Consider the following 18359-nt stretch of genomic DNA (forward strand, 5'->3'; position numbering starts at 1 on the left):
AGCTAGTGTGGGGGCCCCAAAGCAGCCCGGCCCAAGGGCAGGATGTGAGTTGTTTACTAAAGGGGCAAAGACCCCGAAGAGACGGCATGAGGGAGACTGATGAGGCAATGGTGGCAGAACCATGGCTGAGGCCACGGTCCCGCATGCCTTGAGTGGGGGTGTGTGGCTTTGGCCTTCAAGGGAGGGTTGGAGAGGTGCACGATTGTCCAAGGATGGGCCAAGCCACAGGAGCACAAGGGCAGGTTTGGGTTATGTGTCTGTGAGGACTATGGCGGGCATTGACAGCCCACAGGAAGGCCATGTGGGAAGAGCTGGGATGGGCCCTGGAAAGGGGAATGAAGGCTAAAAGTTGTAGGCTCTGGTATATCTTAGGAATGATCTTGAGTCTGATTAAGGAGTGAATGAAGAGAGTTTAGACAGGTAATACAACTTTTGACAGAAAGGAGAGAAACAGAATAGATATTAACTACCTCGGGAAACAGGGAGGAGGGACTTCCGGGAAGAAGCAGGGAACAAGAAGTAGATTAAGAATACCAATCTGGAGATATGCAAGAAGGACCAAAGAGAGGAGGAAAGAAGGATCCCACTCTGCCATCTATCTACCTGTCGGACCCACTGCCCCTTGCAGATATTCTGTGTCTTCTGCCTTCTCTGTACACAAGACATTGTATTTCTGACAAAAGTAAGACAGAAAGAGACCAAGGGAGGAGAAGGGAAAGAGGCTGACTCAGAAGGGGGGGAGGAAGGAGAGAGACAGGTGGAACATGATAGGAGGATAGCAGGACGGTAAACTCTCAGGGGGGCAGACTCAGGGGGGCACCCCAAGGAAAGTAGGTTGGCAAAGAAGCCAGAGCAGCGGCCAAGCACTCAGGTGAAGTTTCCCACAGGCCAATGTATTGAAAAGGCCACCAACAGAGGAGAATGAGTGGAGAACCTGATGTGTGAACTTATTTGTTCAACTGTGGAAAGAGCCTTTTAACCTTTGACAGCAAATACCAACATCGACAGGCTCCTAACTTTGATGAGGGTTGAAACGTTTGAAGATCCAAGAGGAAGACAGTAAATTGGTATGAATATACAAAGTGCTGAGGAGCGGATGCATAATGTCCTCGTAGTGTGTCCCAAGCAGCTAGAAAAGATGCTAGTACAACTGGCTTCAGAGAACACTTGAAAATATTAATAATACCAAAATAAACAAACAAAAAAAGCAGTTTAGAAAGTGTACTGTAGCAAATGTGTTTGCGCTGAAGGTACCTTCTGTTGAACAGTTCTGCCCACAAGCTGTCTGTAGAATATAGAACATCTCTCGTGCATGTTTGCCACCTTGAAGCAGAGCAGTCGGAAGCAGAAAAAAACAAAACAAGATAACAGAATGCAAAAGAAACAAACAAAAAGCGTGAAGAGAAAAGAGAGAGAGAGAAATGAGGGACAGCCCATCTAAGTTACCATCAAAATACATTTAGAAATGAGATTAGCAAACTACGGCCAGAGATTTTAAATGACAGACAACATTAGGGTTGCAAGTCAATCACATATTATGGAAGAGAAAGAAACAAATCCAGCCATACAGCTTAGCTAAGGCATCATAACCAAAGCGTGAGAGGTAGTATAGTAGTATATTAAAAAGCCATTTCCATTTCAGCATCACATAAGCAGTTTTAATCCCTGGAAGCTGGTGTCTTGTTAGTTTTCTCTTTCTCACAAGCCACACAGTATTTTCCCCTGCTTATTCCTTAGGGCATGATAGACGGGCTTACCGACAATGTCAAACCACAGAGGGATGCTGGCAGGCTGCACCGAGACCACGCCGACGATTTCCGTCACTCTGTCGCTTTCCATGACGGTGAAGTTGTAGAAAGGCTCGTCGAAAGTCAGCGGGATTGGTGATGGCGATGGTTTCTTAATCCACTCAATGTGGAGGCGTGCTGTTGAAGATTTCTGAGGCCGGCCGTTGTCAACTGCTTTTATCTGGAGAGGATACAAATTGCAACTTAGCATACTTCTTGGTGAAAAGGTTTTAGGGAATATTTTGGTCTATAACATCACTGAGCATGTCATCAAAGAGATATTCAACCCCAGGTGTCTTTGGTTAAAGCAGTGGCTTGGCCACATTTGTAATTATCATCAACCAAAAGAGCCACATTTACTTCCAACCCTGACATGAAGCCTCTGCCTAAGCGAACCAGCTGCCGATCGTAAGTGCCACTAGGCAAGAGTCTTACCCACTTCGCTGAAACACGAATCAGGTTCCACACTGGGACACGGTGATGAGAAGAGTCATAGGTGGTGTGTCAAAGACCCACATGTGGCGGCTGAGCCGCTGAGTGAGAATCAGGGGGTAGTCTGAGATTTTAAAGAGTGGCTACAATAGTAAGACTAAATATAAGGCAGTTCATTATTTCCTCAATAACAATAATAACAACATCATTTGATTTATATACCACCCTTCAGAACAACTGAATGCCACACTCAGGGCAGTTTACAAAGTGTGTTGTTATTATCTTCAAAACAATCAACTTGTGAGGTGGGTGGGGCTGAGAGAGCCTGGAGAGAGCTGTGACTGACCCAAGGTCACCCAGCTGGCTTCAAGCAGAGGAGTGGGGAATCAAACCTAGCTCTCCAGATTAGAGTCCTGCTGTTCTTAACCACTACACCAAACCAGCTCGTACTAATCTTCGTTCGTTCTTCTGAAGATCTTTCCATGACTCTCAGTCACAGAAATCACAGGCAAGAAGGTACGCCTAGAAATATCCTTAGGTGGAAAATGATAAAAGGGTAACAGAAAAAAATGGGGCAGGGACCAAATCAGTAAAGAAAGGGTACTGGCAACAAGTTCCAAATTTCTTGAGCAGTATTGTGGAAGAGAAAATTGGGGCAGTTCCATTTGATTACCTTTCCTGAAGGGTTTGATCGCATACAAAGTGTCATGTGACACGAACACAGGTTTGTATGTGTGTAGGCCTGATTTGTGTGATTTCTCTCCATTGGAAAAAGAATGGGCTGGGGCAGACCTTATGAAACATATGCATGGAGTAGCTGCATGACATAATGTTGTATACAATGTTGTATACAAGGGGGAGGTGCTGTTTTGTGAAACAGAATCCTTGGCCCCGTGAAACAAACTTTCTCCTGTACTAATCTGTTTCTGTAAAACAACTGCCTGTTTGCCACACCCATTCTAAGATTGTTCTCTCTGCGGGTGCCATCTCTGTTTTGGCCTCTGGGTCCACTACAGGGCCTAACTATACCTTACATTTTCCTTGTGTTCTCCCTGGGTCTACACGATCAGACATGCACTGGCAGTTCTATGAAGCAAAATTAATTCCCAGGAATACACAGGTTAATCTTTACTGGGACCACATTGCACAGGGAGAAGCATACTTCCTCTTCCTGACCTGACAGTGTCCTGGAGAGCTGCTATTTGCCCAGTTGGGAAGCCATGTGAACTGATGGACTACATCTCAGGGTAGTATAGCTATGCTCTTAAAAGTTCAAACCATTTAAAAATGTTTTGGGGGGGCAAAACACAGATATAGTTAGCAGGTATTGTTCTCTGTACAGATGCTGCTATTTAAGGTAGGCAGTTTTGGGTTTTAGGCTGGGGCATTCAGAAGGGAAGGTCTCAGCAGCAGCCACAGCTAAGCCTAGGAGACAGAGCTGTACTAAACTCTGATTCCACACAAGTTGGATAATACACTTTCAATGAACTTTATCAATCTTTTGAGGTGGATTTTTTGTTCTGCACACAAAAAATTCCGTTCCAAATGATCTATAAAGAGGATTGGAAATGCATTATCCAACGTGTGCGGAATCACTCTCTGTGTGGGGAGTGTGTTGTTCATTAAATCAGACACCAAAGGAAGAGGGAGCTCTGTTGCTTCACGGTGTGAGCTGTGAGCACCTGCTTGCCACGGTTGCTTGTTCTCTTGGAAATCACTGATGAGTATTTTAAACAAGATGGAATTGGGGGGTGGAAATCTATCGATCCGGGTGGCATACCACCAGACACCTGTGCCTACTCAATACTTCTCTGTTTACCGTTCATTTAAGTTCCTCCTCTGTCTAACCGTTTCCAAGCCCACAGAAAACCGTTCCAGTAAAAATGGACTCCAATTAACGTTCAGTGTTATGAGGAGCCTGCCCTCTTGACGTTAATTTAAGATTCAGGTTGTAAAAATTCCTCCCCGCATTTGACAAACAGGCTCCTTGCAGGAGGAGAGCTGTTCAAGATGAATGGGAATTCCTGAACTCGGCTGAGTGAATAGGGAAGCTAAAAATCCAGCTCAAAATTGGAGGCTGGTGACGAAGTAGGCCCTTGCCTCTGAAAGCAGGCACCACAGCAAATGTGTTAGTCTTTGAAGGAACTAGAGGACTTTGAACGAGAATCATTCGGAACAAGTCTAATCTATTCCATTAGGGAGTAAGGAAAGAGAGGAAGGGAGCTGATGGGATCCAGAGGCTTTGGGATTTAGGGATCATGGCCACGATTGTTCTCTTACGAGCCCCAAATGCTCGGTGAAGGCAGTGTCACCTGTCTGCTTTCTGACTAGAGTGGAGACCTTTGGAATAGCAACTAAATAACCCCTTCCAACGGAAAAAAGTGAGGTCAGATGGGCCTAGCTGAATGAGCCAATCAGTCTCCATTTTGAGAACGAGAGGAACGTAAACGAGCAGCTCTTGTGAAGGCAAGCAGTACAAGGCTTTTGAACTGAATGGATCTGAAATAAATACTGCGAACCTGACCTTCTAACTTTGTCTGGTCAACAGAGCAAAACCTCCCACACCACAGGCCTCTGTTTCAGGGCTGGCTCCTATTCAATCCACAGCCCTGATTTCAGGGGCTGGAGAATGGGCACAAGCCTGCTCCCTGAAATGGCAGCTTACAGACCGGGGGTCATAGTCATAATATATTTTGAACTTTACATCTTGCTTACTGTGCTCAGTTCAAAGTATTGGTTATTACATACAAAGCTTTTCACAGCCTTGGTCCAGCATACCTACGGGACCACCTCCCTCCCTATGTTCCTCTGCGGCAGCTTCACTCTTCTGAACAGGGTCTCTTGCAGGTGCCACCCTGCACGTAGGCGAAATCAGCAGCCCGTACTCAGGCCTTCTCTGTGGTGCCCCCCCCCAACCTGTGGAATGGCCTGCTTGAGAAGGTCAGGAGAGCCCCCACTCTCCTGGCTTTCCACAAATGATGCAAAATTGAATTATTCAAAAAGGCTTTTCACTCAGGAGGGAAGTATTGTAGGGAGGGGATCTCAGTTGACCCGCTAATAGGTTAGGAACCATAGACTTCACCACTACATTATTTTTGCTAATGTTATGTCTTTGTAAAGTTGTATCTATTTACCCTATGGCATTGTTTATGAAAATGTTCTTGATATTGACTATATTAATCTCACACTGTGTAATCCGCCTTGAGTCTCAGTGAGAAAGGTGGACTATAAATGACATAAACAAGCAAGCAAGCAAACAAACAATACAGCCTCCAGCAAAAACAGGCTATGGCAGTTGTGGCCCATGTAGAAATGAGTAAGCTCAGCCAATTGGGTTTCACTGTATCATTTTCCTCTAAATGTTGGGACCATATTTTCCCTCCCCTCCAAATCCTTGGAATCAAGTAAGTTCCATCCCAGGGAGTAGGAGAACTTGTACTTTCTAGTCAAAAAACGTTGGAGAAGATCCCCAGATCAGGAAATGGATCATGCATGCAGATCCTAAGTCAGTTCAAAACAGTGCCAGGCCTGTAAGAATACAAATTTTAAAAAGAAAAGCGATTATTGTAAGTTGAAAATGGAGCATATCTTTTTTACCTCCCAATACTAAATGCTTACGGTTAATATATCGTAGCTCCCAGCGGTGAACTGCTTCCTGGAAGAGACCATTCCAGTCTTTGGGTCGATGAAAAACTTCCCATCGTCATTTCCATCCACAACGCTGTAGGAGATTTCTGCGTTAGGACCATCATCCTTGTCAAAGGCAAAGGCTCGGTAGATTGGCTCCCCTCTCTTCTTGCGGTCTCTCTCCGGCAACTTGATCTGATAGACTTTCTCGGGGAACTGGGGCTTGTTGTCGTTCTCATCCAGAACCTGAACTACCAGCCAAACGGTAGACTGTCTCGGGGAGAGACCGCCATCTGTTACCGTAACCTGGACGGAAGTGGGATGATAACAACAGAGATGAGAATTAGGCAAAACGTATTGTGCGAGAATGGCTCAAAAATGCACGATAGGTCTATCCGTTGCTACTACCCACGGTGACTAAAGGAAACATCTACATTCAGAGGCAGTAAACCTCTGAGTACCAGTACCAGGAGGCAACATAAGGGGAAGGTCTCGGCATCGATGCCTTGTTGTTGACCATCCAGAGTAACTGGTGGATTAGGCAGACCCCAAGTCTGATCCGGCAGAGATCTTAGCAACCTATATCATGTTCATAAATGGTAGGCAGCCTCAAAAGAAATGTAAAATTAAGTTGCATAGAAACAGTGGGTTGGATCCCATGTCAGGTTTCCAGATGCACAAGAGCCCTTGTGTAAGCAGACGTGCTAAAATTACTCCTTGATGTCTATTTGTGCTAAGTGAAAGTGACCGCATCCCTAGTATCATGTCCATGCGCACAAGACATGGCACATGGTATTTCTTCTGAAACAATTTCAAAAACAAATGAAATGAAATGATGCGAACCGTCTGTCATATATTCCATTGTCCCATATACACACTATTTCATTCAATATTATATTAAAGTACTATGTGTTGCTGCTGTTATTGTGCTACTGCTTGGCAGGTAGAACTGTGCTAAGGGCATGTTCTTCTCCATTAGGTTTGCCAATGCCAGTGCGGTCGGGGAAGAGAAGGCACCTCCGTGGGCGATAACGCCATAGTCTACCCTCTGAAGCAGCCATTTTCTCCAGGGGAATTGATTCCTGTTGTCTGGAGATCAGTTGTAATTTTGGGAAATCTCCATGCCCCACTTGGAGGCTGGTGATCCTACACTCCACTCTTGCATTACTGGATCTAACCCAATCATTCCGGATTAGAAAAACAGCACCGTTCACCATACACAGTCCTCACTAGTCATCTGGTAGTCATTTGTACCTTTGGCTAGTTTAGCACTGAGACATTTGAGATATCAGGTCCTGTTCACATGAGGCCTCGAAGGGATGATTCACACATTTGCTGTTGAGAATTGTTTACTACAAGAATTGGCAGTTCTAAGTAGTACTAGCAGTTGACTTCTAAAAATATTCTTTGTCATTCAGTCCTAATGTGCAACCTTTTCCCCGTCTTGCCTGCCAAAATCTTCCTTCGTTTCCAGTCTCTCTTCAGTTTGCAGCCTCCAGTTGCTGACTGGCTCCCCAATCATCTAAGCCACATCCCAGGTGACGTTGCTTGTCCTTTAAAACAATTCCCCATGCCAAAAACTGTTCTGCTTGCCTAGAAAAATCCTATCATCAATTTCTCCTACTTTACGAGCCCCAGGCCATCCTTGTCTGTTCCATACCTTTCCCGCTGGCAACTGCAAATGCTGGCGATTGCAAAATTGTAAGCTTTTGGACATTTGCGCTGCTAATTTAAATGGCATGGAGAGGCTGAAGCTGAGACAGAAGTTCCTGGATGGACAGTGCTTTCATCCTACCAAAGCATTTCGGTAATTTGAACGCAATTTTCAAGATACATTCTTCCTATCACAATCTGAGATTCACCCAAGATTTCCTTTTAATGATACCATCTATCTGTACGGCAAGATAGATTCCTGATATACATTTAATATTAAAAGTGCCAACAGGGTGTGAGTGATTTTGACCAGGGTGATAGTGCTGGGTCACAGGGTGGGTGGGTTTGACCCTTCTCTCATGCTCCATTCCTAACAGCTCCATCCCCCCACCCCCACCTGCTTTTTATAAACCCTTTCATTTTGGGCTCTGCAACCTTTATCTCAATCACTTTTCCCAACTGCTCTGTAATACTGAAATATATTTTGGCTGACCTGAACCAACCCCAACATAATGAACGAGTGGTCTGATCCTCAATATATATTCGACTAAACCACTCTATTCAATGGGGAGGATTGGTTGATTTTTGCGGGGAGTGGAATGCAGAAGCTTGCAAGCCTTAATAAAGGAACAAATGTCCAAAACTTCTCAGGAATATTTCTTACCACGATGATTCAGAAACGCCAGTTTGTATGTTTAATGGACAAAAAAATCCCCAGCAAAATAACTACACAGCAGTTAACCAGGAAAGTAATCAATGTGAAACCGGAGGTCAGCAATGCCAGACGGAGGAAAATGCAAGATCTCTTGGCTCAAAACCATAAATTTCTGCCACTGTGGGAAGTGGCATGTTAGCACCTATTTGCAATAGCAGAATCCAAACTGCTTTCAAGAAAGTGAAAATCCATTTCTGCCGCACTCTTATAATGTTATAAAAAGTTATCATTGAAACGGGGAGGATAATGCTGAAATATATATGAATTTTATTTTTTTTAAAGGATACACATTACTTTTATCTCTCGGTAGCTGTCTGATCTTGCATTATTTATTTCTGCGATACCTCGCCATTAAATTATGAGCCATTCTACTTAAGGCTGCCGTCCAGTTGGTAGTTTAACTCCTTCCCTTCTCCTGCCAGCCACGTTCCAATGATCTGCCCTTTGAATTACAGCTTGCACCGAGATCTTTTCCATCTAGCTATAATACAGGCACTTCCACATGACCTGCAGCGATGCAACACAGCGATGCAATTAATGAGCTGTCAGGTTCCAGGCAAACAGACAGAGATCTTTTCAGAACAAACGGGGGGAAAATGCACAGCAGCACATTTTTTGGTCTTTTGATTATTTGACTGTGGCGCACACACACACTCCTGCATGTTGTAGAACAGGACCCTGGTGTGGTGCGTGGGTTTGTGTGCGTCTGAAACTGTCTTTCTGCAATGTTTTCCTGGTAGAAATTGCCCTTCCTGAGCTCTTCCAAGCCCACTTAATGAACAAAGAAAAGAATATAATTAGGGTTACCAGCTCCAAGTAAGGAAATTCATGGAGATCTGGGTGGTGAAACCTGGAAAAAGTGAGGTTTGGGGAGGGAAAGGACCTTGGCATGGCATAATTCCATAGAGTCCACCCTCCAAAGTAGCCATTTTCTCCAGGTGAACTGATCTCTGTGGCCTGAAGACCAGTTGTAATTCCGGGAGATCTCCAGCCGCCACCTGGAGGCTGGCAACCCTAAATATAATATAGATCTTTCTTTCCCTGCTAGAGCTAAATAAGTGCCAAGGAAACTGGGTAGCCCACTGTGTGATGCAAATCACAGCCCCTTGAGGCTCCTTTTTAACCTTAAAAATGGCTTGGGCTATTCAGCCACAGATGTCCCCGGGCAACCTTGTGCCTGGGCTGTATCATTTCAGGCGACAAGTATGTGTTCAGGAGACAGGAACGCTCCCCCTCTGCTCAGAGAACTAGGCATCTAGGAGAAGTGTTTGTTGCTTTGTTTATATACTGCTTTTCTTCTCTATGGGGACCCCCCTCTTCCATTTTATCCTCAGCCCCCTCACCCTCAATGAGGTAAGTTAGGCTGAAAGAGACTAGTCCAAAGTCACCCAATGTGTTTACAGGGCAGAGCGGAAATTCGACCCTGGGTCTCCCAGATCCATCCCTGATACTCTAACCAGTACACCATGCTGATTCTCAGAGACAAGGTTGTCAGTAGGATGGGGTGGGGGAGGCAGACAGAACTTTTTCATTGTTTATTTTGTGCTCCAGCGATCTCTCTTGTAAATGCATTCTCCGGAAAGATGAAATATTTTAGAAAGCTTATTATCTATAGATTTTCCTTGACACTGGGCTACAGATGAATTTGTGCATAACCGGGTTCACTTCTTTTATTGCATATATATCCCCCTTTTGTTCTCTATTGTGTAGTGCAGTAGTTAGAGAGACCAGGATCTGGGTGACCAAGGTTCAAATCTCCACTCTCAGCGTAATCCACCACACAGGGTTGTTGTAAGCATCAAATAAAACAGAGAGTAAGAGGAATAAGCCACTTTGGATCCCTATTGGGAGAAAAGACAGGGTATCACTGAACTTAATAAAGAAAATGAATGCCAGGGAGTCTCTGGTCCGAACACAGACCTGCTTATCTCCAGAAAGAAGGCCACATCCTGTGCCTGCCAATTATATCCCGAGAGTCACAGCAGATGAGTGCAGTGAAAAAGAGTGCTCTGCATGTGTGAACTGTATCTTGGGGGTGGTGGGGGTGGTTTGACAACAATGTGATAGCTTAGCTGCTAGGGCAGCATAGCACCCTCACAAATGAGGAAGCTCCTAGGGGCTCCAATCACACCTAAACCAGGAACACCCTACGTACTGTCATTGCCCTCAACCCTTTTCAAGCAGGCTTGAAAATCTTTTGCTTTCCATGTGGGTTCCAAACCTCCTTCTGCAGCCTATGTCACCGTTCCCAAGTTCTGCTAACGAATTCCACAGACCTTTACGAAAAGTCACAAGTGAAGATTTAAAGGTGGGAGGTACCGTGCATCTAGAAGAAGGCAAGGTGTACAATCTAGACAGTGATCAATAGTAGACACATTGCAGAAAGATGCCCGTAGAGGAATCTTGGGTCACTGTCACTGCGTAAGGTTGTCAACCTCCAGGTAATAGCTGAAGAGCTCCTGGAATTACAACTGATCTCAGGGCCACAGAGATCAGTTCCCCCGGACAAAATGGCAGATCTGAGACGATTCCGCACACGTTGGATAATGCACTTTAGCTATCGTTTGGAAGTGGATTTTTTGTTTCACACTCGAAAAATTCAGTTCCAAATGATCTCTAAAGAGGACTGGAAGTGCATTATCCAATGTATGCAGAATCAGCTCTTGAGAGTGGACTCTGTGGCATTATACCCTGCTGAGGTCCTTCCCCTCCCAAACCCTGCCTTCTCAAGGCTCTACCCCCAAATCCCAAGGAATTTTCCACCCTGGAATAGCAGCCCTATGAGAGTAAAATTTCTATTTGGATTCAAAGTAAATTAATTGGTCAGATAGCCCAGGAGAGCCGGATCTCATCCGATCTTAGAAGCTAAGCAGGGTTGGCCTTCGTAAGGAATTGGATGGGAGACCTCCAAAGAAGACCAGGGTTGCAGAGGCATGCAATCGCAAACCACCTCTGTGAGTCTCTTGCCATGAAAACGCCACCAGGGGTCTCCATATGTCTGCTATGAATTGAGGGCAGGATTTCATTTTTTTTCCATGATAAGAAGGGTGGGAGGTGTTAATGGGGAGCATCTCTATGATACTCAACATTTTGTTTTGTCATTTCTTGATGCCCGTGATGAAAGGGCGGTGGACTGCAGTCTAGAGATAGACGGGTGCCATTTAATGATTAACAAGCTAGGGATCAGCAACTGGAGGCCTCAAAGCCAAACCTGCCATCTTCTGGGGCCTCTTCTGGCAATTCTCACTTTACCATGCCAGAGCAAAAAGAGTGGCATTTGTGATATCAGGATTTAGTAGCGGGCCATGATGAGGACAGAGATAACAGCTTTGGCCTACCTTCACTCTGGCAACTAGTTGCCAACCAGGACTAGACCTTAACAAGGAACAAAGATTTATAGAAATCTTTTGGGAATGCCTACTTTATCCTATCAATAGAAGACTGTTCTCAGCATTGACCAGTTTGGGATTTTTACAAGCGGTTGTTTCTTAAAACTTTCATGTGAGGGCATCTATTATCCTCTGTAAAGCATAATACAATACGCAAGTCTGGTAAACTGCATGAGGTTCATCCGCCCAAAACACTCAGCAGTTTGGTGTCAGGGGAAGAAGGAAATTTCTTGCAATTCTCGTCTCTTTTCAAATTGTCCTTATTAATCAAGAACGTGCTGAGGTAGCAGCGTCATTTGAAAATGAATGAAGGATGTGACATTGGGAAAAAAAAATTATTCCACACCTGCAAGTTAGAATTAGTCTGCAGAAGGAAACTGCTACAGCAGATTAATACTGCTCAAGATGCGTAACTTCCAAGCCCAGATGATAAAAAGATAGCACCAAAGAGAAAAAAGAATAAGACAAACAGTACAGCCTTCAGACAAACAAGAAATGTTTGTGTTTACAAAGCTACATTTCCCTCCCTCCACCCCATCCATCCCTCAGTCTGTCTGCATTATCCATCCATTGATAAAATTCTGTTCTACTATAAGGCCCCAATCCAATTTTTATTAAATGTAAAATATATTGAAAATGAATGGAAAAGAATACTTCATAAACTACTCTGAATGCATCACAAATATCAAGGGGGGAAAACTCTCTTCATGTAGAGAGGGGATGATACCCTCTGATTTCAGTGGACTCCTCAGAGTTGCGGAAAACTGCTGATAAACTTTGCTAGTCTAATCCAACCCCACTTTGAAGGAAATTACAGGAATGCAAATCCTTAAAACAGCCCAAGGAGCTAAGCAGCTAACCTGAGGCTCTTGGAGTGAATCTTCGCAGGAAGTTTGGGAGTGTTTATTACACAAATACTTAGCCCATTGTTCCTAATTAATATTTCTATTAAAATAATTAATATTTCTATCGATAATATTTCTATGCCAGAGTAAGTTGAATTTTGACTTGGCCTTTGACTCCAGTACACAGAAGTATTATACATTCAAATTCAATAGTGATTGCCTTGGAAGCCCCTGCTCACATGGTTATCTCTGGATTTCTTGGGACTTCGGCACCAAGTGGTAAGAAAACAAAATAATTAGAAATCAGTTCTTTCTAACACTATGTTTATGAATAATTTCTGCTCCTAACAATATGAAAATTTGCATGGATTTTAACCAAAGTACACCTCTAGATTCTAATTTAGTTTAATGCAATTAGCTAGAAAATCCCACGGCGGAATCAACAGAACCACTTTGAAAGGATCAAATGTATATGTCCCAAATACATGCCCCTCCGACAGCATCTATTCAGATGAAATTTAGTAAGCAGTGCGACGTAGGGTTGCCAGGTCTTCTTACCCTCCTGCCCAGAGGGGAGGACCTTGGCACTCACCTTTGCACCACCCTGGGAGTCCTCCTTGTATGTGCGCCCCTGCTTCTGTGCAATGTCACTTCCAGGAAGTGACATCATCACACAGGCGCAGGGGCATGTCACGCTTCACAACCAGATGATTTGGGCTCCAAAGCATGGGAGCGCTCTTGGGTGGTGCAATGACATCACTCCTGGGAAGTGATGTCGTTGCACCACCCTGAGAGCGCACCCAGGAGGCCCGTTCCGGAGCCTTCCCCCCCTGCCACCTAGGTCAGTGGTAGCAGGAGGTAGAGGGTGAGAGTGGGGGATCTCCAGCTCCCACTGGGGGCGTGCAATCTCTAGTGCCTGAGATTGTGCAGAAAATCTCTGCTGATGGAAGCAATTTCTCTCAGCGCAGCAGGACTTTCTCATCTCCCCCCTCTCTCTGCAGCCCATAATGCCCCCTGAAATGCTGTTCCTGGTGGACAGAAACCATAGGAACAACAAGAAGATGACATGGAAGTCTGTAGTACTGGGGGAGAAGAAGTGGCAAAACCCACACCTTCTTCCACTAGCAGAATTTTCCTGCTGGATGCCATTCCGTTGTTACTTCATGGAGGACTTCATATTTCCTCAGATTCTGAAAACATTTCTTTTAAGCTACAACAAATTGAAATTCACCCTTGCAAATGGGATGCAATTTTAAAAATTAATAAAAATAGAAACCAAGTGGTTGCTCAAGTCAGGCTCGGGCATGAAGCAAAGCGAAATGTTGAAAAGAGCCACACTTCAGCGTTTCTTCTTCTCCCGCAGCTACTCTCCGTCAATTATTTTCCCAGAGTTAACTTCTCGCTTTGTATTTACTATCCCCATCTGCCTTCTTAGTATGTTTTCTTAGCTATGTATTCCTCTGTGTATGAGAGAAATCAATCCAGTGGTCCTCCAGAGGGGTAAAAAGTTCCATCTCCATTTACTATATTCGTGAACATTAACTAGCAACTTCTTTCCAAGTAACAAATGGTTAGGTTTTTAGGAGCTGCCTATAAGCCGTTTTCAGAATGCATCTAAAACTTCCACCTGCATTTAGCTGCCTGCGTTGCTTCCTGTGATGGGGCCGAAGAAGCTTTTACATAGAGTATTGATATGAGGAGATGTTCTTCTCTTAACTTTGACTGACTCCACTTTGGCGGATAATAGTTGTTCAAAACCTCTTGTCTGCGCACTTCAGGGGATAAAGTGTCTCCCAGCCTGACTCCTCTTAGAGTCCTCGTACCTGCTGAGAAGTACATGCCGACTACAAAGCTCATCACATTACCATCTTCTCCTAGGCTCATCTATTCCTCATTTTCTATTCACGTAACTTGCTTGATTCCAATCTCCACAGCCAGCGGGAACTAAACACCTTCCTTCTAAGTTTCCTTCAATTTATGGTGATTGCTACAGAATTCTAATCTGCTCCCGTTCAGGCCGGCCAGCCCAAATCTATGAAATTGTCCATGGAACCCTGAGCAGCGTTTCTTCCAGGAGCAAAGGCAATTTTGATTTTTTTCTTCAAATTCCTTTTTCTTCAAAAATACAAAGCAAGACCCCCCCCCTCTCTCTCTCTCAACCCCCCCCCCCTCAACCCTCATTTTGATAGCCTATCCCTTTTGCATACTTGTGAAAAGGCTTGTTATTTTCCAAAGTGGGAAACTATACAGTTTTACATAGAAATGGAGATCTCTTCCTTTCCTACTGTTAAGTCCAAGCCTAAGCATGTTTAAAGTAAGCACCACTGATTTAAATGTGATTTATTCTCAAGTAAGAATACACTGGGGTGCAGCCATAGCGAGTATGACCACAAACCCATACTCACTTACTTGGGCGTAATTCCCATTAAAATCAGCAGGACTCACTTTGAGTAAACATGCTGCTTTATCTACAGTCCTATCAGTGAATGTGCAGCCCACTCCAATACAGGCTGAGCTGTCAGAAAGTGCCATCGGAACTGCTAGGAACCACTGTGGCCCCCCAGACAACGATTCCTACTGCCCCGCCCCCCACCAAAGACGCTTCAAATCAGTATGCTGCTATAATCCTACAGGAGCATTTTCCTGGTTCCGGGGTGACATGGCCTCCCAGAGTTTTGTAACCTTTGTCCCTTACCCTCTGACTAGCTCTGGCTCCTGCTGAGTTCATATGGGACTCATTCGGAAGCAAGATCTGTTGCAATCAGTAGAACTGACATACAAAGCAATTTTGTTTTTGAAGGATTTGGTGACTCGCACTTTGGGAATAATGGCACTGGATAAAAACCCTGTTCTGAGCTCCGCTGCTTTTACACAGCAAGCAAGAGTCTGTAGCAGGCTCCATATTTCTTCTTTACAATGACGACTTTACTGTTTCTCTAAGGAGGCCTCAGCAGTGACCACTTAGGAAGTGCAACAGGATTAGGAAGGAAGAGACTGCTGAGCAAAGCAGGGAAAGGGCTGTGAGTCCTCAGGGACAAGAAATTAGATAAAGGTGAAGGCAGGAGGTAACTGAAATCAGCACCATGCAGGTACTAGGACCGCTGGGGAAGAGACTAAGGGCAAAGATCTAATGCAGCATGGTCCAGTTGGGGATGAGGGGTAAGACATTATGCCAAAACAATCTTCCCCAATAATTGATACAATGTCCAGTATTTTATGTGAATGGCACCAGAAGTGTTTTTAAAATCCAAATATAACTATTTATTTTAGAGGGGAAAGGTCAGGTGAAATCAGGAAATTCAACACACACAGAGGGCCAGATCGAGGAGGGGCAGGGGGGGTAGTCTGCCCCCAGCGCCGCCGTGCGCCCCCTGTCCTGCAGGGCAGGCAAAAGGCAGCGCGAGGGGCTGCGAGGCCGCCCGCGCCATTCGCCTGCTGGGAGGCGAATGGCGTGGGCGGCTTCCCAGCCCCGCACGCTGCCTCCGCCACTCCGCCCTGCGTGATGACATCACTGTGCGCGCACGAGGTGTCGGACTAGGGTTGCCCTGGGCGCCAGCAACCCTAGATCCGGCCCTGCACCCACATGCACACACGTGTGTGTGTGTGTGTGTGTAAAATCACAACATGCACAGACGCTGGTTCTTATGCTCTTCACAGCTACTTAAAAGCTTCTCATTTGAGGCTTTGGTTCCCTTGTATTTCCCCAAGCACTCTAGAATACTTTCTTTTAGTATTCTCTTCCTCTTCTGGAGTTAGGAATGCTGGTACTAACTTTCTAGCACCCCAAGCCCCTTCTTTCCAAACACCAGTGCTTTCCTGCAGTCCTCAACTGAATCTGAAGATCTCCCCAGGCAGTCCCCAACCACACCCGACCAGGGATCTCTTCACCCTGCAGAGCTACCTCCCTGTTTGACTGAGTAGGGAAAGTCTCCTTTCTATAGAAGATCTATCCCCTTTCTTTCGCCCAAATGGGAGTCTTGCACCTACATCCTAAACTTCCTTGCCAACTTTCCCCCAGTTCTCCTGTCAGTGTTAAATTGCATTCAGTTAGGACTCCTTCTTCCAACTCTTCACACTGGATTCCACTCAGCTAAGGCTGAAAAAAAGACCCTCCTCTTTCCAGCTTATGCTACCCAATCAGATACCTTAGAGCAGCCTGTCACTCAAAGCTCTCTGTGTCTGTGAGGAATTAATCCTAAATAGTCCTGCGGCTGTGAGTACAGCACTTCCAGGTTTTTTAAAATGTGCAGTCTGTCACAGGGGGTGATAAGAACACTCTGTTCTGTTTTTATTAACAGAGGGTTCAGAGGCTCATGTAATTTTGGCTTGCCAAACTCTGTAGATGGAGTGAAAGAGGTGGGGGAATGGTCTCACTGTTATACTTAAGTAGCTCTAGAGATTTCACCAGAGTCAACAGATTTAATATTACCTATATAAAAAAGCAGGGCTATAAAAAAGCAGGGCTTTTTTCCTGGGGAAAGAGGTGGGGGAACTCTCACCTGGGGCAACTTTCAGCAGGAGATGGTCCCTCTGTCACTATATGCGCGCATGAAGCGTGTACACGCTCCCAGGACCACACAACGATGTCACTTCTGGGAAGTGACAGCATCGTGCATGGCACAGCCACCACCACCCCCCAGGAGGAAGGAAGGAAGGAAGGAAGGAGAAAGAAAGAAAGACATGGAAAGGAAGGAAGGAAAGACATGGAAAGAAGGAAAGAAAAAGGAAGGGAGGGAGGAAGGAAGGCCTCAGCTGGGAGGGGGCCCATTTGGGGCTTTCCCAGCTTCAGCTGGCTGGTGGGGAAGTCTTGGGCTGCTGAGAGAGGTATCTGAATGCCATTCCACCATGTTCCAGCTGAAAATGTGTAGGAAAGGTGTAAAAGAGAATAAAATACTTTGATCTAGGAGAATGAAAATAGGGGTGCAGGTGGACAGCAGTTATCTGGGGCATTAGAACAAGGAAACTTGGGTTCAGATCGCTGCTCGTCTGTACAGCTCACTGTACCTTGGAACAATCAGCCTAACCTAACTTACAGGGCTGTTACAACAATAAAATGGAGACCTGCATCCACACATAGGTGGATATTGCACTATCACTGCACTATAGCCATCATTCAGAACTGGACTGTCCAGAACAAATGAGACATGAGACAAGGAGATAAATGATTGTTGCGGTGCAGTGAGAGCAAGATATCCTATGGATACAATACAGAACTGGAGAATACCCCCTTACGTTTTTTGGAAGATGTGCCAGATCAAAACTTGATAAGATGTTCTCTTAATGTGCAAATGGCCTTAGATATCAGAATGTGTTCCTGCCATGTCTTTGTGAAGCAAGGTCTGAAGGCCAAGTCAAGGTACAGGAAAGGATGGATGAGCATAAAGAAAAGAATGGGTGGGTGGGGCATTTCTGTGGCAGAAAGCAATAACAAGCTAAGAAGGAGGTCTGGTTACATGGCCTGCTCTGACCTTGTTAAGGGTTTGAATGCTCCTGAAGGACCCCCAAATCTCCATCCCCTCACCCCCTAAAGAGGACTATACTTGAAAAGGAACGGAAAGCATGGATACGATGAGCCCCGTATTAGAAATGTACTAGCAACGAAGTCCATTGGGGGGGGGGATACAATGGGCTCTAGAAAGGGGAGGGTGGGCAGGTGGGTATCGCCCCCTCCTCCCTAACTGATCCTAGCTGGGTAAAGGCGGGAGGGGGCGGACATTGCCACTTGCTCTGTGCCTGATCCCAGCCAAGTGAAGGGGGGTGTGGGCATTGCTCCCTGCTCCTCGCCTGATCCCGGCTGGGTGAAGAGGGGGGCAGTCATTGCCTCCTGATATGAACCTGTTCCTGGCTGGATGGACAGTGGGGTGGACATTCCCTAAAGCGCCTGCTCTGCTTCTGCTCCAGGGAAGTGAAG

The 18359-nt window shown here is 45.4% G+C and overlaps 1 protein-coding gene across 2 annotated transcripts in view; it reads right to left on the minus strand.

The window, feature by feature from the left end:
* Positions 1-18359, minus strand: part of FAT3 (FAT atypical cadherin 3) — a 457110-nt gene that overhangs the window by 133230 nt on the left and 305521 nt on the right. Inside the window, exons 4-6 of one of the 2 annotated variants that reach the window (XM_054973888.1) lie at positions 5838-6152; positions 1758-1968; positions 1255-1323 (exon numbers count right to left, since the gene is read on the minus strand). In XM_054973888.1, the coding sequence (XP_054829863.1) occupies positions 1255-1323; positions 1758-1968; positions 5838-6152 (595 nt within the window). The remainder of the gene's footprint in view (positions 1-1254; positions 1324-1757; positions 1969-5837; positions 6153-18359) is intronic. The other variant, XM_054973889.1, reaches the window with a different exon arrangement.

Source organism: Eublepharis macularius, chromosome 3, assembly GCF_028583425.1.
Source record: "Eublepharis macularius isolate TG4126 chromosome 3, MPM_Emac_v1.0, whole genome shotgun sequence".
In the NCBI taxonomy this organism is placed as follows: Eukaryota; Metazoa; Chordata; class Lepidosauria; order Squamata; family Eublepharidae; genus Eublepharis; species Eublepharis macularius.